This window comes from Diadema antillarum, unplaced genomic scaffold, assembly GCF_040938485.1.
Source record: "Diadema antillarum isolate AM-2024a unplaced genomic scaffold, OU_Dant_1.0 scf00000136, whole genome shotgun sequence".
Taxonomy (NCBI): domain Eukaryota; kingdom Metazoa; phylum Echinodermata; class Echinoidea; order Diadematoida; family Diadematidae; genus Diadema; species Diadema antillarum.
In genome coordinates this window covers 2,297,713-2,315,328 of record NW_027271025.1, presented here as the reverse complement: position 1 = coordinate 2,315,328, position 17,616 = coordinate 2,297,713, and the positions used below count along the sequence as shown (strand labels likewise).

At 38.6% G+C, this 17,616-nt stretch overlaps 1 protein-coding gene across 1 annotated transcript; it reads right to left on the bottom strand.

The window, feature by feature from the left end:
- Positions 1–4,784: 4,784 nt before the first annotated feature.
- LOC139721009 (uncharacterized) lies at positions 4,785–17,583 on the bottom strand. The gene is made up of 12 exons (XM_071632338.1): positions 17,561–17,583; positions 16,377–16,517; positions 14,579–14,702; positions 13,509–13,691; positions 12,743–12,913; positions 12,051–12,195; positions 11,616–11,715; positions 10,629–10,880; positions 8,710–8,927; positions 7,819–8,061; positions 6,850–6,972; positions 4,785–4,873 (listed from the first exon to the last, which is right to left on the bottom strand). Exons 1-12 carry the CDS (start codon positions 17,581–17,583, stop codon positions 4,785–4,787), a joined length of 1,812 nt encoding a protein of 603 aa, XP_071488439.1.
- Between the last annotated feature and the right edge of the window lie 33 nt (positions 17,584–17,616).

The following is a 17,616-nucleotide window of genomic DNA, read 5'->3' as shown; positions in this document are numbered from 1 at the left end:
TTTGTGTAATCATGTACTCATTTGTTCTTTCTAAACCTTACAAATGACATTGCAGTTTCTGCAAGAAGAGGAAGTGAACCCGTCGCACTGAAGTCAGGGATACCAAAGTCAGAGATTAGGTATGGTGACATTTTGCGGTGTGTTTGGTGTGGAGCGATGGCAACCAAGTTTGAGAGGATGCTATCCCACTTCCAGCGGTGAGGAGTTTTAGCATTTTTTAAAGAATATACAAGGTGTACGTCCAAATTCTGCGATCTGGTGCACGCTACCTATGATATTTTCATTGTTCTGATAAAAATAAAAATAAATATCTAAAAAGTGGTGGTTGTAATCCATGTCTGTGTTTTTTTTTTCATACACAATGTCATCGCAAATGTCACTGAAGTCTTGAACAGTATGAAGATTAAGCTTGCATTATGTCACACCTCTGAAGTGCAGTTTATGTTCATATCGACAAATCCTTGTTACACACCATCTCTTCCAATCAGTCATCTTCTTTCTCCTCAATTCATTGAATTCATTCACATGACTGTCGTTACATAACTTTTATGTAATCATCTCTCTCATTTTTCTTTGCATGTGGCAGAATTCATCATTGTAAAATACCAATGAACGGTCAGCAAACATACACACAGACCTGAAAGACAACACACAGGATGATTTCTCAGGCAGAAGAGAACAACGGAATCATGATGAGCACATACATTTTATTTATTCACTGCGGAGCAAGCATTACAATGTGCTTTGACAATCACATGATATGCACAGTGACCCTCAGAGAACAGTGTACAGGTGGTATCTGGTCAAAGTGAAACCATGAAACAAAATTTCATCTATATTGCCTTCAGACGTCTGAGTCTAATCATTGTTTCCCCCTCCCCAAATAAGGAACTTCAGATTGCGACACGGACGTTAAGACAACAGCGTTGGCCATTCTCCACTCCCTCTGCGTGGTGTTGTTGTAAATAGCTTTAGATTACACGGAGAAGCAGCCTATACAAAGTAAAATTGTGCCCAAAATGATCATTGCATCGAGTAGCTCTCTGCGTCGTGAATCGAGTGGGCGTGAAAGTAGCCCAAACGCGTTGTGAAAACTCAAGACAAGATATTGATTTTGATAAGCGATTTTGCGCATGCGCAGAATTTTTTTTTCCTCTGAACATCTGCGTCGCGAAAATCTAAAGCTCCCTTATAACAAAAGAGGAGGAAGAGAAATGTAATTCAAAATTCTTTTATCTCTCAACTTTCAATGTATTGGATGTGATCTTACTTACTATAGACAAACCACACATCAATTACTGTAATCATAATTATGAAAATGATATTGAATCCTATCAGAATAATCTCATACTATTCCTTTTTTTCACATAAGTATACTGTACTTCTCTAATCTGTCATCCAGATTAACTCGTCCATGATGAATATTTACGTTGAAGTTAGCACACAACATGATCACACCTCAAGTGCAGCAGACATCTTCCTTGTGACGGATGATACACAACAGATCACCTGGCAACCACTTGCTGGCCTTACAAATAAGAGGGTTGGCAGCACCATACATTTGCATATCAAGTAACCAAATTCGATCCATACGAATTTAGTCAAATGCCTGATATTCTTATGAAGCACCACTTGCTTATTGACAAAGGTTGTCCACTCCATCTCAAGACAAAAACATGATACCATTTTTTTCCAAGCGTTGCTTTGCTGGACTCTTGTGGGTCTAATGACCGATGGTCCAGATCTACACATATTTAACTCGAGGTCACTTGAATATCGAACGCACCATTACATGTATGTGGATGAAACTTAGCTTCAGAGAAAAGATGTCTTGCCATTATGGCTGGAATTTTCAAAGGTAGTTTTAAATCTAGTCCATGGACTGTGCAATTTCGACTGGTAAAATGTTCATCACAAATTATGTACACCAACAGCCATCCAGTACTAGTAATGAGCAGGCACACATGTAAACTAGGCCAATTTCATGCTTGCTTTAGTCAGTGGACTAAATCTAACAATGGATTTGATGTAAATTACCTTCGTGAACTTGGGCCAATGGGTCTTCATTACTTTTGTCAATAACGAAAAAAAAAAGAGGAAATAACATACACAAAAATAACAAACAAGTTCATCAGACCATTTTTTTTTCAAAATACCAATTCTGACGATCAATTCTACACAAAACATTAATACACATATCAGCACAAATATGTGGCATGGTAGACATGATATAGTTTGAACTGGCCAAAAAGTAATGATGATCCATAAAGTTTGATTCTTAATCATACGGTAACATGTGACCATATAAGTTTCTTCCTCTCTGCTATCTGTATGATAGTATTCTAGAGGTGACATATTCATTTGCATATAAAATACATGATGATCATTTGTTGCTACATCACAAAAATCCTTCAGAAATTCTTGGAAATTCTTGGTTGAAGCAGGCACAAAGTTTGACCACTCTGGTAAAGCTGTATTTCAAATTATGCACAGACAAATTCTGGACCATTCGATTCAAGGTATTGCCAGATATGCCCCTAAAGTATCTCACTTCTATTCAGCCTATTCACTTCAACAAGTCAAACCTGTTTATCTTTGATGCTCTCCACTTGCCTGGTGAAGTTCTGTGAAATCTTCAGCCTCACCTTTGACCTCTGACATTAACCCTATTTTAACTGGCCTATTTGAAACCAAGTTTTTACTGGGGGGGTCAAATTGACCCCCCCCCCCCCCCCCCCCCCTTCAGATCTCGGCTGCCGATCGCACGATCGCCGCGAAATTTTGCCTAAAGATAGAGCTGCATGTCAGCTACAAGATTACATGGTCATACAATAGAAAACTATTGCCTTTCTATTTTTAATAAATTAATTATGCAAATTTATGCATGAAATCATATTTTCACCTATTAAAAAGACTGAAGGATTGCTAAATTTTTGTGTCAGAATTCCTCAAAACGCATCAATTTTCTTGTAAAAAATAGCACAATCAAAATCAATTTCTTTTGTTTTTATTGTTTTGTTAATTTCTTATGTATTTTATTGTTTTTTTACCTTTGTTTTTGTTTGTTTTTTGGCCAAAATTTGTTGCAGGCACTTTTTCAAGCTTATCTACACTAGAATTGATTAATCTCAATGATTAAAAGTTGAAAATTCTGTGTAGAAGTTTTGAAGCCCTCAACTAGTGCCATCATATAAAGCAAACGGAATCGAAATCGGGTTAAAAATGGCGAAGGAGTAGCATTTCGTAGCAAAATGTACAATATAGGTCAAAAATCAAGGTCAAAGGTCAAAGAAGTCAAAGGTCAAAATTCTGTGTAGAAGTTTTGAAGCCCTCACCTAGTGCCATCACATAAAGCAAACGGAATCGAAATCGGGTTAGAAATGGCGAAGGAGTAGCATTTTGTAGCAAAATGTACAATATAGGTCAAAAAATCAAGGTCAAAGGTCAAAGAAGTCAAAGGTCAAAATTCTGTGTAGAAGTTTTGAAGCCCTCACCTAGTGCCATCACATAAAGCAAACGGAATCGAAATCGGGTTAGAAATGGCGAAGGAGTAGCATTTTGTAGCAAAATGTACAATATAGGTCAAAGGTCAAGGTCAAAGGTCACGACTGAAATTCTGTGTAGAAGTTTCAAAGCTCCCATGTAGTGTAATCTAATTTATATCAATTTAACCAAAAAACACAATTTGCTTTGGATTTGCACATGATATCATGAATTTGAGCTGTTTTCGGGTTGACATGCATATGAAAAACATTACGTAACTTCAGAACGGTGTACGTGGACGTCGCAAATTTGGTCTCAAAATATGCAGGAGACTTCAATGAAAAAAGTCATGAAACGACGCGGTAAAATATTTGCGCGTTGCGGAATCGTGGCGCGAAACGTCGAGGGGGGGGGTCAATTTGACCCCCCCCCCAGTTAAAATAGGGTGAAACCCGTTGAGGACAAGTTCCGAGTATACTCAGGCAAGTGTCTATGGGGAAATACATATTGTAGCAAAATCAGCTCATTCTCAATGGGTTAAGTGACATTTCTGCACCTGATAGGTAAAGTTTCATCAAGTGCTTCAACCTCACCTTTGACCTCTGACATTAAGTCAGAGGTGAATTAATGTCATTTAAATTTTAAGTGACATTTCTGCACTGATACTTTCCTGTCAAGTACTGCCATCTCAGTTTTCATCCTGACATTAAAGTCTACGCAATTCTGCACTTAGACAGGTCAAGTTCTGTCAAATTCTTCACTTTGACCTTTGATCTTTGACCATGAAGACAGCAGGAAATCATTTTAAGATAATATCCTGTGACCATCTCATAGTAGTCAGTTTCATCAATCTTAAGACATCACACTCCTTATTTGGTTTAATGAAATATCCCTTGCTACACATCTTTTCAATTGAAAAACTTGACCTCTCTTCAAAATGCTCTTTGCATGTGGGACTTCAGTCTTTCTGATCTTCTTTTTTTTTTAATGAGAAAATCAACCTTGTCAAACAGCTGACACTTCAGTCAAATGAGAGAGGATGTCTTTCGTCAGACATTAACAAGACCTTATTTTAGACAGTTTATGGGCATCTATAAACCAGTCACCTTTGCTTCACTGCCATCATTACACAAAAAGACCTTTTTTTTTATGCTGGTAGATTCATCCTTTAAGCGTCATTCTTTCACACTACCAACATAAGAATGCACAAATGTCTTTGACAGGTTTGTATTCTCCTTAAATGGATGCATAGCAGTATGATCACCGAGTTATTTAAAGAGCATCATATGTTTTAGTGAAGGTCACCTGCCGTACATCAGGTAGATCACTACAGCAAAATTGATCCCCAGACTGAAACCAAGGAGGCACGGCAGCAGGAAAGATGTCCAGCCTATCAGGGATGAGGGGGGAGACGGAGATGGGTGAAAAAAAGGAGACAAATGATGAGAATAAATACATCATTAACACAAATTTGTAAGGTAACACAGAACATCCTCAAATTGGCAACATTTACAAAGAACACACATAGCCACAATGCATTGACAGGCATGCCTTGTTACTGGTAGTTCATTGATTCAGCCAAGTCTCATCTACGTGCAACTGTGTGTGCTCAGCTTTTCTGAAACATGCCAGAAATATTTGGAGATGGGTCATTTGTCGCCTGCTTGACCTTGACCTTCTAGTCTTTTAACTCATGTGCCATGGTGTAAACCCCCTACATGCCGCGTTATTCTGAGACAGCAAACATAGTCATGCTTTGAAAAAAAATTCTACATTCTTCTAGATTTTCGAATCTACATGTAAGCCCTATATTACTTCCATAGATTTGAGTTACCATGGACATGTGACAAGCAAAACTAGAGAGGCTGCAAGGCTTTGCATAGATGTAAAGTGCATGACTGTTTTTCTTTCAAATGACCAGTAGCTACGTTACTGTACGGCCACAAAAAACAGTGACAGAAATTTACTCCCAAATCAATTAGGAAATAACACTTGATAGTTAATCACCACATTAAAAAGGCAAACTATATGTGACAGGAATGTAACTGGCACAAACGCTTCAATGTACTGTGGCATTTGGTGATTTAGCAATCAGTTTGGGGGCAGGTTTGTGCGTCTCAGCAGAATATGCAAACTTGGCACGCTGTCGACTTGAGTCGGAGGCGCGAACGTGTCACATAAAGAGTTAAGAGAGCACTGAATATCCAAAGCCAGTCAAAGGTGATGTAATATGATTCTCATCTTGGTACGAATATTGCCACATGAAACAAAATATTGTGTGGCACTTTTTATCTACCAGTATTTACTACAGCCACCTTAAACTTGGAGTGACATTGAACTGTGAAATCCTTTGCCAAAATTGACATGGCATACCACGCCATGCCACTGAAGTATTAATCAAGAAATACTAAAATCCTCTATAGTGTTGGTAAGAGACATTCATTAAATGTTAGTTTGCTCTTTATGTTTAACTCTGTTCTTTCCCACAGTTTCTTCTTTGTGAGGGCTCACAAAATCAAAAAGAAGCTATGAAAACTGGTGAAATACCACATAGAGGCAATAAAATTTGATAGTGTAAACGCACACAAACCTATAGAAGACAAGTACAAATAATTTCAAACCTTAAAAATAATTTCAAACACACTAATGATCATTGACAAGTACTGATACTGCTTTCAGTCTTTCCCCTTTAAAAGATTTTCCTCAGTCACCATTATTAGATTAAACACTCTGTGTGATACATTTTGTCACACATGACCTTTAATTTGCCATGATTAAAGTTCTGTGGTCTTTGCAGCATGAGTTTTTCCACAAAGATGTACAAGAGGGTTTCCACTAAACAGCAGAAGGGGCCTACACTTCTTGATTCGAATCAATCGTACATCCCAAAATCAATCATCTTGAAAAAACTTTGGTCTGAATTGATCGGAGAATTGCAATCGATCACAAGTTATGATCAACTGCAGCTTTCACAAGATTTGAAATAGATTTCTATCGCAAGTTTTATAAGATGGGGCTCAGTGATGCCAATCCTACTAAATAAACAATGGTGCAGTACTCTGAGGGCTGAAAAGGTGATTTTTTTTTCTGTGGAAAAATCAGTATTTTTACCTTTCCTGCAATAGACATGTGTATTGATACACTCTGGGAAAACAGTATTTTCATAAAGCCTTTGTATTTTGGGCAAAAATAAAATAACAACAACAACAAACCTGATAGCACAAAATAGTGCAAAAATTTGACAGTTGGCATCTTTGATACACACATGTCTTGCAAATATCAAAGAAAGCTCATCAAGGAAGGATGACTGGCAAATTTCCATGAGGTCTGCAGGAACAAAGACTACCAGTAAGTTCTTGACCTTACCTTGCACAGGAGACTTTTGTGCCTTGACGGGTGATTGAAGTGAGTTTTCCTGTTTGCAGGCACTCATTCCGAGCGGAAGAGAACTGTCAGAACTATTGTCTCCGAATGTCTGGATGCTGCTCCCTGTAGCAAAAAAAAAAAAAAAAACTCGTATTTAAAACTAAACAAAACAATAACTAACAGCCAAATACCTAAAATTACATTGAGCTGATTTAATGACTTAAAAATAAAAGCTCATATGAACACAAAAATGTTGATCACTCATTCAATAAACTAATTGCAAACAGATCTTCACATGATCCCAATATGACTTAAAAATAAAAGCTCATATGAACACAAAAATGTTGATCACTCATTCAATAAACTAATTGCAAACAGATCTTCACATGATCCCAATATGTCTACAGTACATATTGCTAATGTGAGACAACAATTTCACACGATTGACAAATAATATCTGGTAAACTTATACTTACTTTCATTACAATACTATGAGCCACTTTCAAAATATGGAAAGCAGGTGAAATTTTAGTATATTTACTTGACCTTTGACCCCATGGCCTAAAAACTTTCCCTACATAATTCCTGTGTGGTCAAGCATGTACAAAATTGTATATACCAAGTTTAATTACACTAAGTGTATACATACAATTCATTCAAGGATATGGAGAAAACAGTAAAATTTTCGCATTAATTGGTGTAATTTTACCGAATGAACTTCACTTTTGTATCTTGACCTTTGACCTCTGACCCAAAACTTCCAAAGATAATCCATGTCAGGTTATATGTACTAAGTTTCATGAACATTCCATTATTGTATAGATACAAGTGGAAATACTGAAATTTAAGCCTTTGACCTTGACTTCTGATCTTTGGCCTTTGATCTTTGACCTTGAGCGAGTGTGCCCAAATGTTGAAAGGCACTGTGAAAGCCCCCTATGTTACTGATCTCAGAACCCAGTTACACACCTCTTCCGCTCTCTGCTTGGGGCTCCCTCGAAGACAGAGTCTGGCCTTCTTGTGGCTTCAGCAATGTCATGAAGGCACCGCTGAAAGAGGACGCAAACGACGACTGTGATACGGTTCGCTTCAGACTGGAGGGGTTAAAAGTCGCTGGCGATATGACCGGTCGGAACTGGCGAGAGGAGGGGCGCTCTTCAAAGAGAGGCGTGGTCGGCCGACTGGTGGGAGGGGTGTGAGCTGTCCACACATCTGCAAAATTAAAAGTCAAGTGATATTCACACATGGCACCTCTCTAAATCGATTTAATCAATACAATTTGCACATGAAAGTTAATATTGGTGTCCTTTTTTCCCCATGGGCAGTATATTTGCTAATGGCTATATTGTATGTAGCACTGCTATGTTATTACCTATCCCTTCTGTATGTAATGATAGTGCTAGGAATCACTGTCTGATATTACATATCAATTCGCTGTACATTCTTTTTTCTTTTCTACTAATCTGTCACATGAGCAAAGAGCTTAATATCTTGTAAAGGGTCACAGTGAAATTAGCAATGATGCATTACAAATATTGCAACAACAATGAGAGTGAAAAATGAAGCAGAAACTTGAACTACATGATCAATAGCTCTATAATAAGTCATGAAAATCAGATGTCTTTCCAGGACTCAATGAATTGTGAGTCATTGAACTATAAATGAAGAATCCCTTCATCAAGTTAATATACACCAGAAAAAAGATTGAAATCACTTTTTTTTTCCAACCTTCTTTAAGGCATTTACCCTCCTTCTCATTGCAGTAGAATGATTAGGAGACCTGACACAAGCCCGTAAAACATAATTCACTTTGTGACAGGAATGATCATTTCAGCTAAAGGTCTGATACTGGAATCCCACCTCTGTTCCTAGGTTTGGTCATGGGCGGAGGTCCGAGACTCAGTCCCCCAATGTCCTGGTCCAGGAGAATGTGTTTGATCTCTTGGTTCTCAGCCCGCAGACTTTGGGTCGGCGATGCTGAGTCAATCTCGATGGGTGCAGACTCTTCTTGTATTTCTACCGGCTCCTCCTTTATCTCCTTGCATGGACGGGGTGGGGGCTTCGTCAGGCTCTTGATCCTAAATACAACATTTATAGATATACATCATGTTAATCACTTGTTTGTCTAATAAGATATCAATTTTGTGGGCAAGATGATCACTTAAAGGAACCAAAGCCCAAAGAGAAATGTGGATTGAGTGAAAGCAGCAACATTAGTAGGACACATCAGTGAAAGTTTGAGGAAAATCGGACAATCGATGCAAAAGTTATGAATTTTTTTAGTTTTTGTGTTGGAACCGCTGGATGAGGAGACTACTAGAGGTTATGATGTCATGTGTGGACAACAATATAAAGAAAATATGAAGGGAATTCCACAAAAATTCACTTTTCTAGCATAATGAAAGAGCACTTGACCAACCACTTTCAGAAAGCAGGGGGAATAATTGCTACCCTTAACATATGTCAGTATCAAATTGATAGAATGTGTAATTTTCATGAAAAATGAATTTTTGTGGAATTCCCTTAATACTTTCTTTATATTGTTGTCCATACATGACGTCATAACCTCCAGTAGTCTCCTCATCCAGCGGTTCCAACACCAAAACTTTAAAAATTCATAACTTTTACATCCATTGTCCAATTTCCTTCAATCTTTCACTGATGTGTTCTACTAATGTTGCTGCTTTAACTCAATCCACATTTCTCTTTGGGTTTTGGTTTCCTTTCAGAGAATTTGAGGAAATGATCATCACAAAATACATTAAAAACAAAGCAACGTGTGCTGTTTTCTAAACCTCTCCACATCAGTTCAACTGGATTATTTGGGAGTAGGGAGTACATGGGGAGGACAGCCGGCTGCAAGGATTTTGGCAATTGCTTGACAGGTAACCATGGCTACCTATATATGCATGAGAAGGTTTCATCAATGCAGTGATGAACTTGATTTTCCACATGATATAAATACATAAGAAATGTATTATGACATAATAATAAGCAAATATATTGTGCAAAACCTCATACTTAATGCCTGATATACTTGCACATGTTACTATTTTTCATTTGCAGAGTCATCCAAAAAACACATTTCAAAGGAAAAGGAAACTTTAAAGGGATGGTATAGTTTTGGTTGAGATGGGGAATCAGCTTTTAACCTTTTTCAAGATAATTGGAAACCACTAATTCCAAATGTTTGAGAAAATACAATTCTAAGAGGAGTTACATGTTTATTTGATGAAAAATTGGTTTTGAAATGACTGAGATATCAAATAACAAAATAAAACAAAGTCATCCTAATGAAAGGTAGGACCCATCCTGTCTTAGGACCTATGTGTTTGGATATCTCAACCACTTCAAAGCCAATTTTCATAGAATAAACTTTTAATTCCTTTTAGAATTGTATACTCTTTAATATTTCATATAAGTGGGTTTCTAATCATCTTGTGAAAAGTTAAAACCTGAATCAATCCCCATCTCAACCATAACTATCATCCCTTTAAAATAACATTGAATCAATAGGTAGAACAATAATACTGCCTCTTTATTTCAAATGATATCAAACTTATTTCTCATGTAACCACATACACAAGTTATGAAGAGTCCCTCTTTCTTCATGTCTTTTTTCCCCCCCCCCCAATATCAACCAACTGGTTGCCAACCAAAGAAGCCTAGAGTCTTAACAAAGTGATTCTAGCAGCAACTTTAGTCTTCAAAATACACCTACACCTGCAAAATATATTTACAGGCAATCAGATTTGATGATAGCTACAGTACCTACGTACCTGTTGGTGACTGCCAACCTGGTTTTTCTTCGCCTGTAGAGGGCAGCATGCTTGACAGAGCTCAGCAGCAGCATGGCAGACAGGAAGCTGGGCAAGGCCTTGGAAGGCATCCAGGCCAGGATGGACCCCAGCATCAGATGGACAGCACTGGATGAGGTTGACGTTTGTGGGGGTGAGATGGAGGACAGTGTTGGGCCAGCTCCCATGTAAACCATCCACAGCAGTGGACAGACACAGTCCCAGTGTGTCAACCTGTGATAAAGAAGGGATAATTGTGACTGCAATTGACAAATAGACTGATTTACTAATGCAGTCAAATTTATGAATGTTTCTGCCCTGGGTCATATCAACTTGCTTTTCCATTAACCTGTTCCCGATGAATAAACATCAATACTTGGAATCCACTCTGCTTACCTTAGTTGTTGCTATGTCAGGCAAGCCTCCAGCAAGCTTTCTGGTTAACAGGAACAATTTTTACGTACAAAAATTGCATAAAATCTGGATGTGTCGGTAAACAGGTCTTTTCATTTCACACCAAAAGGCTGAAAGAAATGGTAACACTTTCCGCCATGTTTGACTCATATTGCCAATTTGGCACACATGATGCTAGCCATAGGCTTTGGGCTTTTTTTTCTTATATAAACTCTGTTTTAAGCCAACACACACACAAACTCTCTCTCTCTCTCCTTCTCTTTCTCTCCCCGACTTCTAGTGAGATATGTAGTGACCAAGCATAAGAACATTCACTGCATTCTAGTGAAGAGAAAACACACAGATCTTCTTTTATGACGTGAATCTGCCCCTCAATTACACAAAACAATCTATTCATATTCATCAAATACAAGACCTCAAAGAATTAGCTTTTTATTTGTTGTCACATTGTGTATGCTAGTTTTTGTGTCAAAGACATTTTATTCAAAATGTTATAGGGTTGTAACCATAGAGACATACTGTACAATTCTATCAAGATATATTTTTCTCACTCACTTGTATTTCCCAGCCAGCAGGGATGAAGAGATACAACACACAAGACCAAAGAGGGCGACATTCAAGGAATTGGCTCCAAAATTAGCAAATAGTTCAGACACTGTGGAAACAAACAGGTTTACATTACACAGTGAATGTATAATACACTTGAACACACTTAGGAAATGCACAGAACATCTAGATGAACCCAGGAGCAAAAGTGAATGCATAGTCTAAACATAGAAGAGGGGTAGGATATAAACAGAACATCAAAACAATATCTTCATTCCCTAGAATAAATTTTTCTTTTTCTACTTTTTTCCATCTCAGGTTTCTTTTCTACAGTTTGCAAAAGACGATGAATTGAAATGTCAAATGCTGCAGCAGAAATATGTTCCCTGCAGTCTACAAACAAGTTTTGCTAAACATAACATACCATAAAAGAAACACACTTACCACTGAGAGGACTTGAGCCCTTATTCCATTCACCTGGCATGACATCTTTCAGTTCATTGATGAATATCACAGTTGCAGTGGCCATTGACAGAATTCTCAGCCATAAGACATATTTTGTGTGAGAAGTGTTCATAGGCAGTTCTCCCTGGAAAAACATACAGGGAAAAGATAAAGGCACAGAATTATGTAAACAACAGAACTTTGATAAAAATGCCTTTCTGAATGAATTCAATGTGAAATTTCTGATAAAGAGAAGAGATTGAAATAGAAGGTCAGCTATAATCTGATGGTATGACAATCTGGATGCTCTTCTACAAATCAAGTCAATCATTTGCAATTTTATTTGCTGTATCCTTTTCATTTCTTAGTGACACAATTTCCAGATGATTACTCACAGGCATGTAACAGCCTGAGAAAGTTGACAGAAAAAAACAACAAACAATTAAATACATCTCTTTATCTTTCTGGGTATCTGTTCCCTTTAGCTCATGGTGTATTTTTGTATATCAAGACAAATATAATACATGTATGTCAATCCTCATAGCAGACGTGATTACAAAAAAAAAAAAAATCTCTGCACAACAGGATGCCGAATCCTGATTCAAGTTACGTTACTTGAATACCACCTACGACTGGGATGGGATTGGATGATAATCTGTCAAACATGCACACCAACATTTGTTCACACATACCTTCACATTCCTCATGACAGCCTGATTCAGCCTCTGCCCCAGCTGTTTTGTCATGATCTCCGCATCCTGCCTGTTGAGCTCATTTCTGACATCCCAGTCACAGGCTGGACAGAGTCTATATGCGTCTTCCAAGTAGTTCGCATACTCGCTCACTTCAACATCAAATCTCTCCTGCGAATATGAAATATATGATGATTTGAAATATCACAAATATTTTGTGCCAAGTACTGGTGGAGATACTGAAAATCATGTGAATCACAGATGAAGAAATGAGAGGAGAAAAATGGTCATTTTGCCTCTGACAAAAATTCTGCTATGATCTAAAGCTCATGCTCCTTTTGCTCCATTGTACTACACTGGCTTGCTACTGTTGGGTAGGCAGTTTTCAGTTTTCTTTCGCTACATCTAGATAAAGAAATCATTGGCACAAAGACTCACATATATTCTGCTAGATAATGAAGAAGGTCTTAATTGCAAAATCTTAATCAATAGCACAATTTTAAATCAGCAGCTACCTGATTTCTACTGATATCTGTTTTATTTTGTCTAATGGAAGCCTGATGCATCAAATGAGAAGCTCATATAATGTCATCAAACTCAGCTAAAATATCTGAAAATGATGATCTTACTTATACAACTGAATTAAAAATCAAAGCATTAGTTGTTGAGCCTGAAAACTGTTACACTTTTCATTAAAAAAAAAGGAACTATAAAATTTGGAGATTTCAATAAAATCAAACATCTGGGAGTCTGACAAGATTCTCACCTCACTGGAGGGAACAAATGCAGCAAGCTGTTGAATCTTGAGTTCTTGGTTGGTCTGGCATTCACTGCAGAAGCGACTTCCAGTCTGGGCAGCTTCCTGCTCTTCAGCACCTTGGGCCCTGGGCCTACCACTGTTCAACTCCTCACAGAACTGGGCTGGAATGGACTTGTTGTAGCCTCCATCCTGCAAGGTGAGAGAACACAAAAAAACCAGTCAACCGGAGTCAACACATCATTAAATCAATCATCCATTTCATGTTTCAAGGCTCGACTTTGTAGACAATATGACACATGACCTTTCACATATATTTCTCTCATTTTTGTTGTTTGTGGCCAGATTCAATTCATTAAAAATATATTCTTATCAGGATGTACTCAACAAAAAAAAGATACGAACAGAAACCTATCGTCTCCAGGGAAAGTATTTCTTGTAGCTTAATCCACAACCCTCATAAGTACTGTGAGTTATGTGTCAAATGGACACCTGGAGATCTATCTATTGTTTTTCTCTCTTTCCATGTATGAGAGGAAAATGATTCATAAATACAAGTCTGTTCATATATATAGCTAAAAACAAATTTGCACTTTTTGGGAATATTTTTAGGTTTGGGCAATAAGACACACTGAGATTGTCAAATAGAAATGAAGTACTAAAAGTTCAGATCATCACTCCTAAAAGGATTTTTATTAAGGATGTACAATTTTTGCTTTTTAAAAGCAACATCAAAATTATTATGCAGTTCAAAGGATACCTTCATGAAAACCTTTTTGGTTGGTGTTGAATAAATGGAAATTACTATTAGATAAATAGTATCCATGTGCAATGTCACACCAGCACTGTCTGTGGTGGATGAGTTGGCCCAGTTTTATTCAGTGAAATATTTTCCTCACAAACAAAATAACTTTGCAAACAAGAAGATCCATCAAAAAATATACAAATTTGTAAATTTCCATGACTTTTCATGACATAATCCTGCATTTTCCATGACTTTTCCCAGTCTGGAAAATCATAAACAAAATTCCATGACTTTTCCAGGTTTTCAACGACCACAGAAATCCTGCTTTCCACACCTCAGTGAAGCCATTGTACTGCTCACACTCCAGACAGTCAAAGGAGTCTTTCTCTCCAACAGGTACCCAGAGAGAAGCTTGGCAGAACCAGCATTCCACTTTGGTCAGCACCCCTCTCTGTCGCCTGTAACACACCCAATGTGAAATAAATAAAACAAACATAATAATCATACAAAACAAACACAGATTTGTAAAGTGTAACATGTGTTGCCCTGTAAAAAATAAACAAAGAAAAAAAAAGCAATTTCTAACTGGGAGGCTTCAAGTATGCCTAACAAAAGATAATATATGCACTGACATAGCAATGCACCTGGCTCATCGCATAACCCATTGAAAGTGCTTTTGTTCTTCTTTGGAAGCCCCCAGTTATAATTATGTTATTTACAGTGCTTTGAAGTCACAGTGGACTCCCGTTATAACGAAGTCCTCGTGACCGGCAGTTTTCCTTTATTATATCGAAACTTCGTTATAACCAACAGTAAAATACATAGAGTGGATAAGGTTGCGGCCCAAATTTTTACTTCGTTGTAACCGGAATTTCATTATAACCGTGCTCGTTTTAACGGGAGTACACTGTATACAACTGTCAAAAATGCTCGAGGCTGTGTTTTTAAAGCTTTGTTTACACTCCATAGTTCTCACTACACAGAACACTCTTCCACAGGAATATACAAACTGTCACATGTTTTGAATACACTGATGTGAAAACAGCAGCATACTCATGAACTACAGGTCATGAGGTGTAGTAGTAGGCCTCCAGCAATCCTCGTTACTGAGCTCACTCCCAAAATGTGAACTTTAAAGGAGAGATATCATAGGATCTACAACAGCCCAACACAAGTTGGGATCAGTAGATCAAGTTATTAAAACATAGGCTCTTGTGGAGAGGTGAATTATGACTTTCCCCTCTAAAACATGTACCGTACTCAAATACAATGAATGCCATAACCATATCATGTAGTAAGTTGCCCACAATTCGACTACAATGCCGTCCCAAATTAGACCACATGCTTTTACATATGTAGAAACCTATGCTGTTGCACACGCGGTCATTCGGTCAAACTTTGGCACTGGAGGTTGAACCCTGCTGCGCGTGCGGGTGCTGATATACATCATGTATGTATGTGTAGAAAATAGTCATCATTCATAATCATCACATCAATATGAAAGACAGTGCAGGAATAAGGAAAGACAAACTAGTTTAAACAAAAAAGAGCAGAAAGTTTGATTTGTGGAGGGTCACTACAATGAGAGTAAACTAGTACTAGTTATCTAGTTGTTAAGCACTCTGAATGATATTTTAACACTAACAGTTTCTATCGTCCATATCTATTGATGAAGACAAGGCCACAAGGGAGGGAGTCAACCTTGGACTCTGGATGGAGTAGCCCGACCGACCAGACGCCGTTATACAGTGACTGGGCTGTGTATGAGGGAGGGAGTAAAATAACAGTACATAGAGCTTGGATTGTTAGTGTTAGTGTTGTTAGGATCAGGAGTTCACCTTTTTCTCTGGTGGTTTCGAATCCACCATATCAGCACCACGGACAACGCAATGAATGCAGGAAATGGTAGTAATAATGCCGCAAGCCTTCCTTGGCCTTTGTAAAAACCAAGAGTATCGGTATCTTCGGTCGACATAGCAGGCTCCATCTATCCGGGCGATGAGGCCTTGTATTAGTCCGTCTCTAGACTAAATTACTAGATCTAACGTTAGAGAGACACGAGGTGATTCTGTGAGTCGAAACGATCGAAGTGCTGCTGGACATGACAGTCAGTCCCATTCCAAGTCAGTCACGTTGGTCGGAACCCAAAACCGAACCGGGCCTTCCAGGCCTGGCTCCCCGACCGACTGCAGCTGCTGAGCCGTCGGGGCCCCACCGCTCTGGATCCTCGCTGGACGGTGATGGAGGAAGTTACCTTTACCTCACCAATACAACTGCCATGGAAGTCCGGGAAGTATTCTGAAACTCACTATGGATACCAGTGAACTCGTGCAGTGAAATTCTAGTCTAAAAGTCTAGAAAAAAGGTGAAAATACAACAGTAAAACTTCATTCGCCGCTGCCACACACGCACGAACCTAGTAGCACAACGTACTTGCTCGCTCGAGCTGGCTCGCTCATGCTCGCTCGCGATCGCGCTCTCACACACGTGTGTCTGTAACGCGCGCGAGTATGCTTTGATTTTACGATGTATGGCCGTCTTATGACAATGAAACCGCCAGCTCGTTACGAAGTTCGCGTACAATGTCGAGATCCCTGCACAAAGTAGGTTCGGTGGAGCCGTACCGGCTTGAAACGACAAGCTCTCGGAGCGAAAGAAGCCCAATAACAAGGTAAAAATCGACTTTCGTCGCCAGAGCGCGCGTTGTGTGAACCGAATTGTGTCAGGTTGATACCCTCGGCTCATTGTTATAGCATGAGCAGGAGGCGATCGCGGAGCTAGTAGAGGAGCAGCAGCGTTGTTTATGATGTGAACTCTGGATGCTGGAGTTGGATGCATGGTAAAGAGCTAGCTCAGTTCAGCTTGATTTTTCGAAGTTCTACAACTAGATTTTTCGGCAATGCAATTTATGTTGTTGTTGTTGTTGTTGTTGTTGTTGTTGTTGTTGTTGTTGTTGTTGTTGCTTTAATCATTTACTCATGTATGAACGTGATGAATGGGGAAAGCCTTGAAGTTGTGAAATGAAGGTGAGCTGATTGAAGTTATCATTCGTGAATTGTGTTGACCCTCGCATCGTTCCTGGTATGACCATCCACATCTGGCGTGACTGGTTAAATAGTGGATGACTCGATCCCATGATCCTGCAGTGTGAACTAGTGCAGTGTGTCATGTTACACTGTTACTGTGTCACACTATTTACTCATTGATGAATCCACCTTCCACATATTTCATTGATTTTCAACAGCACCTGCCAAAATAGATATTAAACTTCAGTGTTGTCTTATTATTAGTAATAGTATTATTAGTGTGCCCTTACCCCGGCGTGGGGCGCTGTAACATTGGGGTCGCTGCTGTGGTTAAGTAGGCCCCTAC